This window comes from Gossypium raimondii, chromosome 5 (assembly GCF_025698545.1).
Source record: "Gossypium raimondii isolate GPD5lz chromosome 5, ASM2569854v1, whole genome shotgun sequence".
NCBI classification, from domain to species: Eukaryota; Viridiplantae; Streptophyta; class Magnoliopsida; order Malvales; family Malvaceae; genus Gossypium; species Gossypium raimondii.
The window spans coordinates 3,596,220-3,613,783 of record NC_068569.1 but is presented as its reverse complement, the minus strand read 5'-3'; the positions used below and the strand labels follow the sequence as shown (position 1 = coordinate 3,613,783).

The 17,564-nt window shown below is 35.3% G+C and overlaps 2 protein-coding genes across 2 annotated transcripts; one reads left to right on the top strand and one right to left on the bottom strand.

Moving 5' to 3' along the window:
- Positions 1-1,136: 1,136 nt before the first annotated feature.
- Positions 1,137-6,971, top strand: LOC105769695 (homeobox-leucine zipper protein ATHB-8). Its single transcript, XM_012590491.2, has 19 exons — positions 1,137-1,560; positions 1,670-1,892; positions 2,026-2,185; positions 2,370-2,470; positions 2,617-2,707; positions 3,335-3,430; positions 3,525-3,638; positions 3,747-3,830; positions 3,931-4,086; positions 4,185-4,259; positions 4,351-4,457; positions 4,551-4,743; positions 4,974-5,159; positions 5,244-5,324; positions 5,430-5,564; positions 5,663-5,988; positions 6,117-6,216; positions 6,397-6,546; positions 6,647-6,971. The coding sequence occupies exons 2-19, from the start codon at positions 1,675-1,677 to the stop codon at positions 6,791-6,793; spliced, it is 2,520 nt and encodes an 839-aa protein (XP_012445945.1). The 5' UTR covers positions 1,137-1,560; positions 1,670-1,674; the 3' UTR covers positions 6,794-6,971.
- Positions 6,972-10,690: 3,719 nt separating this feature from the next.
- LOC105769877 (leucine-rich repeat receptor-like serine/threonine-protein kinase SKM1) lies at positions 10,691-14,673 on the bottom strand. Its single transcript, XM_012590820.2, has 3 exons — positions 14,528-14,673; positions 11,716-14,319; positions 10,691-11,279 (listed from the first exon to the last, which is right to left on the bottom strand). Exons 2-3 carry the CDS (start codon positions 14,261-14,263, stop codon positions 10,909-10,911), a joined length of 2,919 nt encoding a protein of 972 aa, XP_012446274.1. The 5' UTR covers positions 14,264-14,319; positions 14,528-14,673; the 3' UTR covers positions 10,691-10,908.
- Between the last annotated feature and the right edge of the window lie 2,891 nt (positions 14,674-17,564).

The window sequence follows — 17,564 nt, the reverse complement described above, 5'->3', positions numbered from 1 at the left end:
CATTGGTCGTTCATCATTAATTGACTTAGCCTATTTTTCATTCAGTGGCATTGACTCGTTTACTCTTTCAAACAATAGCTATAGAACCATTGCCAATTCTTCGAAAAAATTAAGTCTAAAATTCAACCTTTCTTCTTTTGCTGATAACGTATAAGTTTTCCTTTTGCCGACTAATTAAGACTGCTTCTCTATTATCATCATCGTGTTCATACTTGGAACTATTTTTTTTAAATAAAATAAAATAAAATTTATATTTGAAAAACACTGTTGGGTAAATTTTTAAATAGCATCCTAGGAATATATATATATATATATAATACTAAGGCACAATATATCATGAATTATATGAGAATATTAAAAGGGAGTTAAGAGAGATGATGATGATGAAGAGAGAGGAAAGGTGGTGTGATTTGAGAAACCGAGGCCGCATGCAAACTCTTCCATAATTTTTTCTTCTCTTTATTCTCAACATATGCATTCATGCCTTCATTATTATTATTATTTCTTTAAATATTTGAATTTTGTTATAATCTACATAAATGGTATACTCTTGGAAATTTAATGTAAATAGAATCGTGAGAAAATATTAGAGGGTGAATAAAAGTTCTCATCCAATGGATAAAATATGAGTTAGGCAAAAATCAATAAAAATTAGTCTATTCAGTCTTAACTCCATTGACATGGTATTATTGTCAATACAAGAGGACGTGAATTTGAGTACGTTAGAGCGTATTATCCTCATATTTATCCTATAATAAAATTTTGTTAAAAAATCAATAAAATTAACGTCAATATATTCCATCATAGAATAAATATTATAAAAACAAGCAACTAATATGTTAATATATATTTTCCCCTCAAATCTTCATATATTTATATAGAACCAAACGAGCATATGTGTTTCGATTAGAAGAAGAAGAAGAAGAGAAGGAAAAACACGCGCTGGAACTGTGAGTATGGATCTTATTAAGTTCAACCTTGGATATTCTTACACTTAATTACATATATTTTACACACACCGAAGTGACGGTCTTTTTAAGTTTTGTTTGAAAAAGAAAAAAAAAAAGCAGCCAAGGCAAACAGGGAAGCAGCAGAAGCAATAGTATTAGTATGATTGAGATTTGAGAATGTGAATACAAAAAACAAAGTCTGATATTCTGTCAGGTATTAAGGGGGGCTCTCTCTCTCTCTCTCTCTCTCTTGCCTTTTAACACCATTCCATGCCCATCATCTACTACTCACTCCCTCTCTCTCTTCCTCTTTTCTCTTTATTTTCCCTAAACAAGCCTCCCCATCTATTCTCTTCCTTCATATAGAGAAACCCCCTCTTTCTTTGTTTCCTTCATCATCAACAACAGTGATAGCAACAGCTGTTTTGTTTAATTCTCTTTATTCCATAGACGAACACCTTCCTTCGTTTCTATATAGTGTTACTGCTACCCAAAGCTCAGAATTTGTTAGTTTCTTTTTTGTTTGTTTGTTTGAGAATTTGATAAATGGATCTTTGAGACCTCGCCGGTGATCCCGTTTGTGTTTTCGTAGTTCCCGGAAAAGAGAACGGTGTGATATATTCATTACTTCATATGTTTTTTCACGTATACTTTTTTGAAAATGAATGCTATTATTATTATTTTTACTGAAAATTGTTGTTGGTTTTGATGGATTGTAGACGTGATGATGGCGGTGACCTCATCCTGCAAAGAAGGGACCAAGATAGCTATGGATAATGGCAAGTATGTGAGGTATACGCCCGAGCAAGTCGAAGCTTTAGAACGTCTCTACCATGAGTGTCCTAAGCCTAGCTCCATGCGTCGTCAACAACTCATTCGTGAGTGCCCCATCCTCTCCAACATCGAGCCCAAACAGATTAAAGTTTGGTTCCAAAATCGCAGGTACAAACAAACATATATGTTCCAAATCTTCCATACGTTGTTTCACCTTTCAAACATATAGTAATTCGGTAACTTAATTCATTTTTTGATGATTTTATGTGGTTGTTGAATTTTTGTTTGTTTTTAATCACAGATGTAGAGAAAAACAACGAAAAGAAGCATCACGCCTCCAAGCTGTGAATAGGAAGTTGACAGCTATGAATAAACTGTTGATGGAGGAGAATGATAGGTTACAAAAGCAAGTTTCACAGCTTGTTTATGAAAACAGCTATTTCCGCCAACAGACTCAAAATGTAAGAACTTCATCTTCCTTTTCACGTTTCATATTTTTAAAGAAAAAAAAAAAAGAGGACTTTACAATACAATCATATTATAATTTTTTTTGAACCCTTTACCTGAAAGTGTTTGGTTTGCTTTCAAATATGGGAATTTTTGTTAATTGCAGTGGTTTCTTTTTGGTTGTTGTTGTGGTTGCAGACGACTTTAGCCACCACGGATACAAGTTGTGAATCAGTAGTGACGAGCGGTCAACACCATTTGACTCCTCAACATCCGCCAAGGGATGCCAGCCCTGCAGGGTTAGTAGTAGTGGGAAATTTTGTCGCTGTTATACACTCCCATTGTTATGTCCCTTTCATTCCTCGTTTCTCTATGAAATTGAATCTTTGTTTTGTTGCTGTATAATTGCTAGTGCGCCTTATGTGCTTTTGTTTTTGCATTCCAGACTTTTGTCCATTGCAGAGGAAACTTTAACAGAGTTTCTTTCAAAGGCCACTGGAACTGCTGTCGAGTGGGTCCAAATGCCTGGGATGAAGGTAACTCTCTCTCTATTGTCATCATTCTTTTATTCTTTGTAAAATACTATTAAACTATATTAATGTAGTCCATTATTCATTGTCATTATCGATAAATTCTTATTTATATAACAAAGCATAAAATCTTGCTAATCTTCTAAGCAACATCCTAACCCATATTTGTTATGTCAATATCGAGGACAACCCCACTTTCCCATTTTTCTATTGGTTACTAATATTTCCCTGTTTCCAATATGAGTTGGATTTTCTTTTTCTTTTTACCTTTAGAATTTTTTAATCTATGGATTTTTTTAAATAATGAATTAATACTGATAAAGATAAAACTGGAGAACCAATTGTTAGGTAATAGCATGCTGTTATTTTTCTTTTAAATCATTACATACAGACTCCAGGTAGATTGTACCTCGGGACTCAAACATGCATATGATATTCTCAAATGGATCTCTTGTTTTTTACTCCCTTTGTAGAACATAACTTGAATTAAATAGTAATCCGATATCATTATGCTAGTTAAGAAAAAGAGCTAGCCTTGTTAAAACTTCTTGTTTGATGAATAGTAATCTTAACTCCAAATGCCCGCGCCAATTTACCTACTGGCTACTGCTAATATCTTTATTACCTGTGCAGCCTGGTCCGGATTCTATTGGAATCGTTGCTATTTCTCATGGTCGCAGTGGTGTGGCAGCACGTGCATGCGGACTTGTGGGACTAGATCCTACAAGAGTAAGTTCATTTTTGCTTTCTACTGAAAAGACGTTTCTTGGCTCAAATTTGGAGAAGAATTGACTGATCAATATATGTTTCCTTTTTCATGTAGGTCGCTGAAATCCTTAAAGATCGGCCTTCATGGTATCGTGATTGCCGAGCTGTGGATGTTATAAACGTGTTGTCCACTGGAAATGGTGGAACCATTGAACTGCTTTATATGCAGGTAAGCTAATTAAGATCCCATTTCTCTTCCTTTTGATCTGCAATATTTGGAATTAATGGTGCAATTGCTTCTGGTAAAAAGTTCTAAATTCCTGTTGCTTTCTTTCAGCTCTATGCCCCAACAACACTGGCACCAGCTCGTGACTTTTGGTTGCTGCGTTATACATCTGTTATGGAGGACGGTAGTCTTGTGGTATACATGTTAACCATGGAGCTTTTGCTATTCCTTTTGACTAAATCTTTTCAGAAAATTTTTTTATATTCTGATTGTTATAATTATGATATGCTGCTAGGTATGTGAAAGATCACTTAACAACACTCAGAATGGTCCAAGTATGCCGCCAGCTGCAAATTTCGTGAGAGCAGAATTATTGCCTAGTGGTTATCTGATTAGACCTTGTGAAGGGGGAGGATCCATCATTCACATAGTTGATCACATGGATTTGGAGGTATGTATATCACCTTGCTTCTATTGTTAAACATGCACACTTTACTTTTTTCCCCTGCAAGAGGCAATAGTTTCAATGTTCAACTTGCTTATTTGTAGCCTTGGAGTGTTCCCGAAGTGTTGCGCCCACTTTACGAGTCCTCAACATTGCTTGCTCAACAGACGACAATGGCGGTAAGATATATTCCTTGCATCTATGCTCGGTGGTATTATATCTAATTTGCTTCTACAAAACTGTCTAGACATCAACTTGTATATTGTGCAGGCCTTGCGTCATTTGAGGCAGATTTCACAAGAAATATCTCAGCCAAATGTTACTGGTTGGGGGAGAAGACCTGCAGCCCTGCGTGCACTTAGTCAGAAATTGAACAAGTATGTTCATCCAACTATTCAGAATTCACATATTTTTGTGCAGTAGTAGATTGATTCTTGATAGATGGGAAACTAACATATTGCATTGTCCAGGGGATTTAATGAGGCTGTTAATGGGTTTGCTGATGAAGGATGGTCCATGTTGGAAAGTGACGGTGTTGATGATGTTACCCTCCTTGTGAACTCATCTCCTAGCAAGATGATGGGCATAAATCTTTCTTACGGTAATGGATTTCCTTCAATGGGCAATGCAATTCTATGTGCCAAAGCATCCATGTTACTCCAGGTAAGCTTCTAAATGTGTTGAAAGCATGTCAATAACAGCTTAAGATCTATAGACATGAAACAAAACAAAACTGTTTTCCCTTCCCAATTTTGTTATCACATGACCACAAGATAAACATTCATTGATATAACAAGTCATTGGTATAATAAGATTCATTGAAGATCTAGAGGACTCAATGAACAGAATACTTGTTTCGTTTTTATGAACCTGCGCTTTTGTTTTATTTGTAGAATGTGCCTCCAGCCATACTACTCAGATTCCTGCGAGAACATCGATCAGAGTGGGCGGACAGTGGTATTGATGCTTACTCTGCTGCTGCTGTCAAAGCTGGTCCCTGTGGTTTGCCAGTAGCTCGAGGTGGAAGTTTTGGGGGTCAGGTCATTCTTCCACTAGCTCATACTATTGAGCATGAAGAGGTAAGTAATTTGGCAATTAGTGTATAATCCTTGGGGATCAATAGGCACAAGGTATCCTAAAAGATTGTTCACTTTCTGTTGTAGTTCATGGAGGTCATTAAGCTTGAAAATATGGGTCATTATCGAGAAGACATGATCATGCCTGGTGATATCTTCCTCTTGCAGGTACTTGAGTTTTCACCAACACAATTCCTTTATTTTATGGCATGGGAAAATGTTTTGTTCTCATTTCTTGCAATATATAATCTCTTTCCTCTGTGATTCTGTCAGCTTTGTAGTGGAGTTGATGAGAATGCAGTTGGGACTTGTGCTGAACTCACCTTTGCCCCCATTGATGCTTCATTCTCTGATGATGCGCCTATTATTCCTTCTGGTTTCCGCATTATCCCTCTTGATTCTGGAATGGTAAGTGTTTATCATGCATGATATTATCAAAAATTCTGTCTTTATTGTCGTCTTTTCTCGCTTTAGTTTCTTACTAAACGAATTTAAATGTAATGTAGGATGCATCCAGTCCAAATCGTACACTTGACCTTGCCTCTACTCTTGAAGTTGGAGCTGCTGGAAACAGATCAACCGGTGATAACTCTGGTCGTAATGGAAGCACAAAGTCTGTGATGACAATAGCATTCCAGTTTGTATATGAGATCCACCTTCAAGAAAATGTGGCAACCATGGCTCGACAGTATGTCCGTAGTATCATTGCCTCGGTTCAAAGGGTGGCATTGGCACTCTCTCCCTCCAACTTCGGCTCTCATGCTGGTTTTCGAACACCTCCTGGTACTCCTGAAGCACAGACACTTGGTCGTTGGATTTGTCAGAGCTATAGGTGTGTCAATCAATTCATTTTCATCCCCATTTCTCATTATTGTGAACCGAATTCTTGGTTGTTAATATCTATCATGTCATTCTAGACTCAGGCTAATCAATATTTTCGGATTGTTCATCTCTTTGCAGGTGTTATCTAGGAGTGGAGCTGCTTGAATACGAAGGAAGTGAATCCATTCTAAAAACGCTTTGGCATCACACTGATGCAGTTCTATGCTGCTCTTTGAAGGTAGTCTGGCAATTGTCTTGTTGATAACAGAACGATACTTTTCACAATCTTCCTAACTGCTCATGTGCTTTAGTGAGCTACAATTACAGAAAATTAACTAAAATAATTGTTTCCTCATCATTCCGTTATTACCCCCACCTTGCTTTATATTAAACATAACCTGCTTGGTAATATATGCAGGCACTACCAGTTTTCACATTTGCTAATCAAGCAGGACTGGACATGCTTGAAACAACCTTGGTAGCACTTCAGGACATAAGTTTGGAGAAGATTTTCGATGACAATGGACGAAAAGCCCTATTTGCAGAGTTCCCACAAGTAATGCAGCAGGTATATATATTAGTATGATATAGATAAGTGAAAACAATATATATAAGGTTGATCATAATAGTTGATAATGATTCTATTCATCATTGTTATGGTTGAGCAGGGTTTTATGTGCCTTCAAGGTGGTATCTGCTTGTCAAGCATGGGGAGACCAATCTCCTATGAGAGAGCAGTGGCTTGGAAAGTGGTAAATGATGAAGAAAATGCTCACTGTATCTGCTTCATGTTCGTCAACTGGTCTTTTGTATGAAAAATTAGCAGAGAAGATAGGATGTAGGTATCAACTAGATTAGAAGAACTTCCCTTTTTCAATTTATTTTAGTCTTTTTTAGTTTGTAGAAACCTTTTAACTTATGATGGAATGATACTATTACAAGAATGTTGAACCTAATGGTATTTCTCCAGGGAGGGGGCATTGATTTTGGTTATACCCCTTTTTTTTTCTTTTTCTTTTTTTTTTTTGTATTTTGCTTCTTCATGCTTTAATTCATTGATCACTATCGATGCCCATTTTTATGTTTTTTTCCAGTACTTTTCAGCTTTTCCTCCTTTCTTTGTATTTAAAACTCAATCATGGAGTTCTCTTTTGAGAATATTTGCTCCACCCCTTGTTTCATTGGATGTCTTTTCGTTGAATGCCGGTTTACTAGCAATTGCCTGTGACCCACTCTTCAATGATGCCTCACTTCTTTTTCTTCAAGCTGTTGAACTGTTGCAGACAATGTCTAAGAGCCTATGAAAGTGAAACTACCACAATTGCAATACAAAAAGACCTCAAATCCAATGCCTATGGTTCATCTTCCTTGGGCATAATTTTCTTGATCCATGACAAGTATTGATATGCATGTCATTTCACCGTGACAATTAATGTTTTTTTTCCAAAGAAGAAGCTGAGAGCATCTAACATGGAATCTAGCCATAGATGCCTATGATGTTACTCATCCATATTTGATTTTATATCCCTTAAATGGCCAAACATATCAGTCAAATCTGCTATTGCTGGATGAACAAAAAAAGTTCTTGAAATGTGTAAAATCAGATAAGGAATTCTCAACCCCACCATGATTAAGTTATCTCTATTCATACTTTTGCTTCAGATTCAATACTGAGTTTCACCCTTTATTCTTTTCTTTTCCCCCTTTATTGTACACTTGGAAAACAGAATTTGTCATCCTCCTAACTTACAATGCGCTTCGCTAAAGACTTCCACTAAAAAATAATAATATGATTATCAAATCTTCCATATCCTTCCACCATATTTGACCATTAACATCATTTTTCCATGTTTATAGACTGATATGCAGTATCATGATTAGTCTAAATTTCTTTCACATCTTGAGTCAATGTCAATCCTTGTAATCTTTCATCACCTTCATCCACTAATGATCATTTCAAGATTATTTTTATTCATGGATAAAACTTGAACCTTATATCTATGAAGTACATCTACAGTACCTACTCTATTGAATCATTCAAAACCCATTTCTTGATGTTATTGGTTGCAGTGTTACACCATGTTCCATTTGTTTTATAGTAAAACTTCAATAATTAGTTAACAAATTAACATGACTAGTGATAAATAGTACTTCAAGCCCCTGATAAACTATCTATAGATATATAGCAGTCCTAGAAATGTTACATATGAATGAAAATGATGTTTTAAGAACTTGCAGGGACTAGGGTTTTTTAATATAACAAAAAGAAACTGTGCAAGTTTGAATTCGAAATATCAACACAAATCATTTATCAGTTAGTTGACTGATTTGATGTGGTTGATCCTACACCGGAATCTATGAGGAACAAAAGGCTTGTGGGATAATAAAGTTATGAGACAGTCTTAAAAACAGATTAATAACCTTTTTGATGAATAATTTTGACATTATCTTAGACAAATTTGAAATGATTCATACCTGTTAGAAACAGTAGTTTCTCCAATTACAAAAAGGTGGTCTTCCATTTATATAACTCAATGGCTGTGATTTAAGCCCTTGATAAAAAAGGCTAATGGAAGCTGGCCTTGGCTAAGCATGATATAACAAAAATGTCAGCAAAACAGGGTTTTAAATAAAAAAGAAAAAACCCTTTATTGCTAATAATTGGTCAAATTGAAACTGCAAAAATCATCCCACTTTTTCATTTCTCCTATATCAAGAACTCCATAGATGTTGCTAAGTGGGTTGTTGTTAAGATATGTAAAAACTTTCCCTTCTTGTGATGTGCAAAAAAGAAAAACTTTTGGAATTTTGAAATCTAAACGGAAAATAATTTGAAAGAGAAGATCACCAGCTATGCCCCATTGAATCAAAGAAAGGAAAATAAGTTTTTGGAGAAGAGAAAAGGAGCTTTTTCTTAATAGAAGAAAGCAGCCGATCGAAGAGACTTTTTTGCATGGTCTCCAAGAAAGAAAAAACCATAATTGATATCTTGAAGCTTTTGAGATAAACAACGTTACGAAAAAACAAACTCTGCCAGCAAAATTGAGCTGGTTTGCTCCATGAAACATCACACAAAGTTTTTTTTATTTTTAATGCTTAAAGCCTAAAGTTTGATCTTTTAGCGATGGAATCTTCCAACAATGTGAGCTCCGATCTCCCCCATGATAGTTCTGATTGGCTAAAAGATAAAAAGAAAAAAAAAAGGGTTTTGTCAATGCTATCATTACTTACAGAGAATGGAAGTGAAAAACAACAAAGATAAAAAACAAAATAAATAAAAATAAAAAACTTCAACATCATCATTGCCACTTTGAAGGCAAAAGTTTGTCACAAGAAAGGTCAGAAAAAAGAAATGAGCCCCATCTCATTAAAAAGATCAAACAATCAATTGCTGTAAAATTTTAAAAAATCCTTATAACCAAGGATTCCAATCCCCTGTAAGATTTTTTTTTTCTTACTTCATCGTAAACCAGATATTGAAATATTAAAACCCTTTTGATCATTGTCTGTCATGTGTGAAGAGAAAAAAAGGCAGTCATTTTATACCAGTTTGCCTTTATACCTCAATGGCTCAAGCTACCTTTTTTTACATATGAATATATGGGATTGTTAAAAGAGTACCATTTTGGCCTTTTTTTTTCAATTCCAAAAGAGTGTTCCGACAATAAGCCAAACAATATCATCATCAAGACATCAGGAATTTAGTACAGACAGTGGTCCACCATTGAAGCATGAGCAATGTCCCTGTTTTCTAGCTGTTTGACCTAATCGATAGCTTCTGGGCGCGCGTGGTGAAACCAAGCTTTTCACTGCCGTTGAAAGCAAAATTTTTCACATGCAAACCAAACTCTAAGGGTCAAACATTTATAGATTGTGGAAACTCCATTTTCTCAATCAATCGATCTGTAAGGCTATAGGGAAGAAGGCCCCAATTCCCTTTGTGATCTAACTTTAGACTTTTGGTGTAAACAAGCAGCCAAGCATGTCTTATATTAAACAATTTTTTTATATAATGGGACCAGAAAAAGAACAAACAAGGCGTGCGTTGCCCTTCTCTGGATAAGAGCAGAAGATCTTTTGCAAGTCATTGTAGGATACCAATAAACCCACTTCAACGTTATATATCGTCAACAACTTGGTTATTGCAAACGAGAAAGTGAACAAGTTTTGAACTCTCTAGTTTCTTTTTCCATGGGCATGAAAGGAAATTAGCGAGCAGTGTTTTGTTTTGAGCTGGCTAATATTTACAAAACAAAAGTGTGAAAAGGGTCGAAATTACTACAAGAATAAGGGAAGATAAAAGGAAATGGAAATGGAGGAAGTAGGCCATGGTGTTGAGTCCCAAATCCATGTGAATTCTGTCTGATCCTTATATGCCATTTTCAATGTCTAAAAAACAAGCTGTAAAAGAAGATAAAAAAGAAAACAATGGTCTCTGCATATCAGGTTTTCTCTTCCATTCCAAAAAATGGGATTTCAATATCTTTTTTTCACCCCAAAGAGTGGGTTTGCCAGTAGGATATCCACTTACTAGCTAGTAACCCTTCGTATAATTAGATTTTTAAAATCTAACACTAGATTTAACATTTATAATTACTTCATTTATTACAGGCTATGGGTTTTTCTTTTTAAATCTTTGAGCCATGGAAGCATATAGAAGACCTCCAAAGATATATATATATTTATACTCTACAATCTGTGAAGAAACAAAATTGTAATTCATATATAATTGCGTTTGATTTATCTACATTTTACACTCAATAGTATGTATTTAGCATACCATCAAACAGAACATTTGAGTGACGACGACAATCATTTTAATAACTTACAACTAGAAACCATAAAACCAAAAAGGAAATTAACCCAAAAAACAAAAATTCTGAACAAAATCATGCTATATATAATATATAATATATAATTATAAAGAAGCCTAAACAGATGAAGAGAGCTTTAGGGTTGAAACACAGGAAGTTATTCTGAAAGCAGACTGTAGAGTTTTGGATACATCGGTTGCGGAGGGGCGAGCGGTGGGGTCACCCGCGGTGCAATGGAGAGCTAGGTTCAAGGTTTCGACGATCTGATTGTGGTTGACGTCGGATGCATGGCCTGGCCTGATCATGGGATCAACCCACATATCAAGATGACAATCTGAGTAGCAATAACGGGCCCACTCTACCATGCTTTGGTGCTGATCTCCAAATTCAGCATCCGCAGGGCTTTTCCCCGTTAATAATTCTATCAGAATCAAGCCGAATCCATATATATCACTCTTTTCACTCATATCTTTGCTTTCTCTGGTTTCTGCCAAATATATTATAGGAGAAAAGAAAATAAAAATAAATATACATACATTAGCAACCTGCACGTGCATGGATTTGTAGAAAAATATTATTAACTCAATATCTACTATATGAATAAATTGTTTTCCTTTAATATGTAAAACCTTGTTGAAGTTCAAGTGTCTAAGCACCTAACCATTAAGATTCATATATATTCTTTTATAAAATAAATTATGATAAAATGCTTTAAAGTTATTGTTTGAAGTATCTAAGAGCCAGACATAATAATATCTCATAATTTCTGCTTTGACTAATTATAAATTGCCAAGAAAAAATTTTCATATGCGACAGGATTACATAATTAAGTTGACATTGCACTATTATTCTCACAGTTAAACAGGGAAATTTTCAATTAAAAAAAAAGTCTATACTATTATGTATTATTATTGTTCACGTACCTGGGGCAACGTACGCCGAAGAAATGAAGGCTTTGTTTTCCGTTGAAAGTAGCCCGGGAAGGCTTAATCGTAGGCGAGGTTCATCTTTTCCGTCGACGATAACTCTCTCCGGCGACATGTCTCCCACAATTATACTTGGTGAACAGTAAGAATGCAAAAACTTAAGAGCTTTGGCAATCCCCATGGCGATTTTACGCCGTCTTTCCCAGGTTAATTCGTGAAGGATTTCACTTAAAAGTTTCCCTTTTATGTACTCGTAAACCAAATATGCATTCTTGTCCGACCGGCATGTTCCGATCAGATTAACAAGATTTGGATGCTGAAGCTTGCCGAGTTGTTTGATTTCAGACCAAAAACTCGATGGAATTGAGTTGACATCGTTCATTTCTTTCACCACGAATTGGAAATCATTTGCAGACGATTTATTGCCTCTGCAAATACCATTTACTTGTTTTGCAGAGAGTGTAATATCATCGACTGTTACTGACTTTGAAACGTTGGAATCAAAGAACTGTAATTCCCAGATTCCATCTTCGTTTTCCACTCTCTTCAGCTCCAAATTGTTTCTTTTTCGAATGAATATGAAGCCAAAAGCAGCAAACGCAAGCAAAACTAAAGCAACGAGTGAGCAAGCAACATAGAACCACCAATTCAGATTCTTAACCTTCTTGCATGGTGGTAAACCGCTCGTTTCAGCTCCACCACAAAGATCATTACCGGAAACTGCACTTGAATTTATAGCGAGAAAGGCCCCGGTAGATGGTAAACTACCATGTAAATGGTTGTGAGAAACATTCACCTGAATCAGTGATTCCATCTTCCCCAACTGCGGTGGAACTTCACCAGATAATTGATTGCCCGACAAGTCAAGCTGACTAAGAACTGGCATTTCAGCGAAACCTGATGGAATTTGGCCACTGAGTTGGTTATGGCTCAAGTCTAGACTCACGAGCTTCTTGCATGAAGATAATTCCTCGGGGATTTCACCGATTAGCTTGTTTCCAGATAGGCTGAATTGCATGAGCTCCGTTAAACTTCCGAAACTACGTGGAATTGTACCTGAAAATCCGTTCCCTGACAAGTCCAGGTCCTCAATCTTTTGGCTCCCGAATGAGTTAGGCAACCTTCCGGAAAACCTGTTTCCTGCCAAACTCAACATTTCAAGCGCCGGCATGTCCCATTCTTGGTCTCCAATGTTGCCGGAGAGATCGTTGTTCGAGACATCCAAGAAGTAGACGAGAGGCAGCTTCGTGAACTCCGAGGATAACTCGCCTGACAGACGATTGTTTTGAAGCCTTACTCGCTGCAAACTCGTGCAAGTGCTCAAATTCTTTGGAATGGCACCTTCAAGCGAATTTGAGAAAAGAATGAGCTTAAAAAGCCGACTCGAACTGCAAAGTCCATCTGGTATCCGACCCGTGAGATTATTTGTTGAGAGGTCGAGAATCGTGAGATTATTATTCCTTCCAAGACTTTCTGGAATCTCACCTGACAATCTGTTGGACCAAAGCTGAAGGACTTGAAGACGAGGCAAAGAGGTTAAAGCCTTGGGGATTTTACCCGCAAAGATGTTGCCGAAAAGATGAAGAATCTCCAAGTTTTGTAAGTGAATTACGAGTTCAGAGATCTCACCAGATAATGAATTATCACTAAGATCGAGAGAAACCAGCTTTTTGAGTCCAAAAATGGAGTCTGGAATCGAACCTGTAAGCTTGTTTTGGTAAAGGAAAAGATACTGAAGGTCGCTGAGATTCCCCAGGGATGATGGGATTTCACCGGTGAGATTGTTGTAGACAAGATCAAGATGATTCAAGGAAGTCAACATACCAATTTCTTCAGGAATTTGACCCGACAGATTGTTGTAGCCAACGTATATCCACTCCAAGCTCTTCATTTTGCTTAATCCATGTGGAATGGGGCCGACTAATTGATTTGAAGCCAAAGTCAAGAACTGCAAACCGGTGATGTTTGTTATCGAGACTGGAATTTCCCCAACCAAAACATTCCCACCCAGATCAAGAAATTTTAGACTATAAAACGATCCGATTTCTGGTGGGATTTTTCCGGAAAGCATATTGTTTGAAAGATCCAATACCTCGAGACCAGGAATGGAACCGCTTGGTATTTGACCGGTGAAATTATTGTTACTAAGGTTGAGAAACCGAAGTGAAGAAGATGAAGAAGAAAATATATCCTCGGGAATTTCATCGTAAAACTGATTGTTGGAGATGTTCAAAGTTTGAATAAAAGGCAAATGGAAAATCGAGGAGGAAACTAATTTACCAGTTAAGTTTTTAGCAGAAAGATCCAGTTTGTCGACATGAGAGAGATTATTATTGCAAGTGACGCCGTGCCACTGGCAAAAAGTGGCTGAGGAATCCCAGTTTGAGAGGAAACCAGAAGGGTCATAGATCGAAGACTTGAAAGACAAAAGAATCTCAACTTCTTTACCATTATCAGACACGACAAAACTGAAAAACAAGACTATGAACAACATGAACATGGAGAACACTACAACTGGACTTGCTTGAGCTCCTGTCTTTGCCATATCTTTACTTTGATGATACCTTAGATGATCTTTGATATAACTCCAGGGATCCCAAGCTGTTTGGGAAGGCAAAAAAATAAATGATCAATACATACATACATATATCAATTAAACAAAAGGTTATACTTTATCACATATATTATATATATGTGCATGAACCTATATATTCAATCAAAAGGAGAGACTAATTAACAAAACAACATGCATAGAAAGATTTAAATCTTAAACGACAATAAAATATGAGTGAAATGTATAGTAAGATACCTAAATGTAATCATTAGATAACAGAAAATTTCAAATATTAGTGGGATTTTCCCACAGAGAAGAAGAAAAATGTATGTATTTTTTTCCCCCTTTTTTGCAACTATTGAAGTGAAGATGGTAGGGTGAGAGAGTTGATCAGAGACTGTATAAATAGATGGTAATGGGGAAATGGGCATTGAATTAACAAATAATTACAAGATTGCAACTTGACTTTGCCTTGAAACATCGAACGGTTGAAAGTGAAAACAGGGACATATGGTGGAAAGAAGAAAAAGAAAAAGCTCTGATTTTGTCGGATATTACCAACAATATGCTCTTTTGACTGAAACTGGGATTTCATTTCTGTAACCGTTGAAAAAGCTTTGTTTTGATTAACCTTTTTCTATATTTGATTTTATGACCTCATGTTTTTATGTTTCAACTTAATTATTTACTAGAATGTGACCTGGCTCACTTATATGCATGCTTATGTTCCCTTTTATTTTATATTTTTCTAGTGAAACTTCATTATTGTATACCCAGATTACAGATTGAGTTTTCAACATTATAATCAAGTGTAATCTTGATGTTTGATGAAAGTAAAACCACGTTTTTAGCCCTTGCAAATATGTTATTATTGCCAATAATCCACCCATCCTTTCTTGGTCAAAATAATAATTTTGGGTCCAAAGAAGATGCAATGAAGTGAGATTAAACCAGTGTCATAATAATAATAATAATCAGAAATACCATGGATTAGGCTTTGACTAGCAAAGTAAACCTGGAGTGAATAAAAATTATTATTAATGCACTCAAAGCTAGTAATTAACTAGACTGTGTGTCCGCATTTAATTTGTTATGTAAGAGTTCGTGAGAAGAAATTATGAATTGAGATGCATTTATATCTAATAAAAAATTATTGAATTCACATCAGGAATTATTAAATTAAATTTTTTTATTAGTATTATTTTTATATTATATTTATTAAATACTTTGATTTTTATTCATATCAAGTGTGAACTGTGAACGAAGAGAAAAGAAGGAAAGGAAAATAATGTGTCCAATTCCAATGGTAACTGTAGAGTGTATAGTAAAAGTAGAGAGGGATACTGGGCAGAGAAAAGGGAATAAAAATTATCATCAAATGGCTTACGTTAAAGCACATTTCTTCAACCCCCCTTTTTGTTTGGACTCACTGTTTATATCATTATTATCTTGGATTCTCCCCCCTCTCTCTCTCTCTCTCTCTCTCTCTCTCTCTCTCTCTCTTAGCCCCCCCCCCCCAAAGAGAGAAAAGGACATCCCCTTTTACACATTAAAAAGCAAATAGAAAGGAGTTACAAATAAAGGGGGTGGGGGAAACCATAAATATGTATAAATTAATATATAATATACTTAAATACGATTATAAGGTAGAGGTAAGTCATTGATGAAAGAGAGATTGGGTTAAACAAAACTGAAGAGAGATGTAGATAAGAATAGAGAGCATAGTGGGGAAAGGGAGTAGCTAAGGGTACACAAATGTTGTGCTCGTGCGACACTCTCTGGAAATGGGAGGTATGGTATTGAGGGAGACCCCACCATTTCTTTCTCGAAGGAATATACAGTGTGTTGTCTTTGTCATACCTCCCTGCATGCTTTGCTCCCTTTTTTTCTCCATTTTCTATGCTCATTATAATTTTAGACTTTGACTTCAATAAGATTGGATTTACCTATATATTATTATTAGTTAAGTGTTGATTGAATTTTAGTAATTATGAGTTAATTGACATTAATTCAAAAAATCTTGATACTTCATCAATTTAATTATTTGTTATATACATAAAGGTGATTATTTCATATGATTTTTATTTATTTTTAATAAAAATGTTTATATTCTATAAAAAAAATTATCACTGCTTCAAAAGTTTTTTTTCTCACATAATGGGTATACAATATGATTAATCTAAGGGTGTATTATATCTCACATCCTCGCTGACCTCTCAACATACCTTGTAGACCTTACAGTGTACTCATAGAAAATTAGACGTGTATCTTTCAATTGAACCAACGATGTTACGAACTCAAGGTTAATTTGTAAACCTTAACTCGACGAACTTTGGAAAGAGACATCTTTATTAAGACTATATAAGGACCACGCAGAGGCTCAAGATAGTTGATTGCTAGTCACCCTAAAACGCCTCATCCTAAAATGTGTCACTATCGTCACTGCTAAGAGTATCAAATCAGACTTCTATGTCAGTGACCGTAAGACACGTATCCAAGTTTGCATCCCACTATAAAAAGACCATACAAACAACTCACAAGTAATTACATAGACATTTATTCTTTCTAAATTCTCTTTCTTTTCTATAAACAATAACATCTCTCCCAACTTTCACCTCTCCTCCCCTTTTTCTCTACCATCATCTTTTTTCTTTATTTACCTCACTAATTAACAAGATGTATGTGAATATTTAAAATTATTAGTGGCTAAAAAGCAAATATCTTATTTTTTATAAAAAGGAAGACCAAATTATCCAAATTCAAACTGTAATCCTATTATTAATTAAGAGTTCAAATTAATGGAAATATTTTGCTATTCAACCAATTAAGTTATCATTTACCTTAATTCTTTGTTGACATGACGTCACAGACTCACAAGTTCAACATTGGACAACCCCTTTACCTTGGGTTTTTTTTTTTTTTTTTTGTTTAACAACTTCTTTACTTTAGATAAAAAGAAAAAAAGAACGTCTTCCCCATCATATAATTGCTATTTTATAGTAATTAAAAATGTTGTATGTACTCATCCAGATAATACATATAATTCACAATGTATTAGTAATGTATAAATTATCAACTGATAACACAATATGATACTTCTCTAATGTGAAATTTTTCTTTAAATTTTGCTCTTTAATCTTAGATAGATATTATATTTATTTCCCAAACCAGTAAACAATTTGATTTATCCCTTAAAAAACCTTTTTATTTTTGGGGGTAAATGTTTAAAAAAAAACATAGTATCATACATTAGCATCAGGTGTATGTAGTAGTAATAATAGAGGAGTGCCAA

What these genes read in the sequence shown, in the direction of transcription:
- LOC105769695 (XM_012590491.2), top strand. Translation starts at nt 1,675, where the DNA reads ATGATGGCGGTGACCTCATCCTGCAAAGAAGGGACCAAGATAGCTATG. An exon ending in TGGAGGACGGTAGTCTTGTG is followed by an intron (nt 3,831 to 3,930) that starts GTATACATGTTA and finishes ATATGCTGCTAG; the next exon opens with GTATGTGAAAGATCACTTAA. An exon ending in CTTAGTCAGAAATTGAACAA is followed by an intron (nt 4,458 to 4,550) that starts GTATGTTCATCC and finishes TGCATTGTCCAG; the next exon opens with GGGATTTAATGAGGCTGTTA.
- LOC105769877 (XM_012590820.2), bottom strand. Translation starts at nt 14,263, where the DNA reads ATGGCAAAGACAGGAGCTCAAGCAAGTCCAGTTGTAGTGTTCTCCATG. An exon ending in TTCGGCGTACGTTGCCCCAG is followed by an intron (nt 11,280 to 11,715) that starts GTACGTGAACAA and finishes TATATTTGGCAG; the next exon opens with AAACCAGAGAAAGCAAAGAT.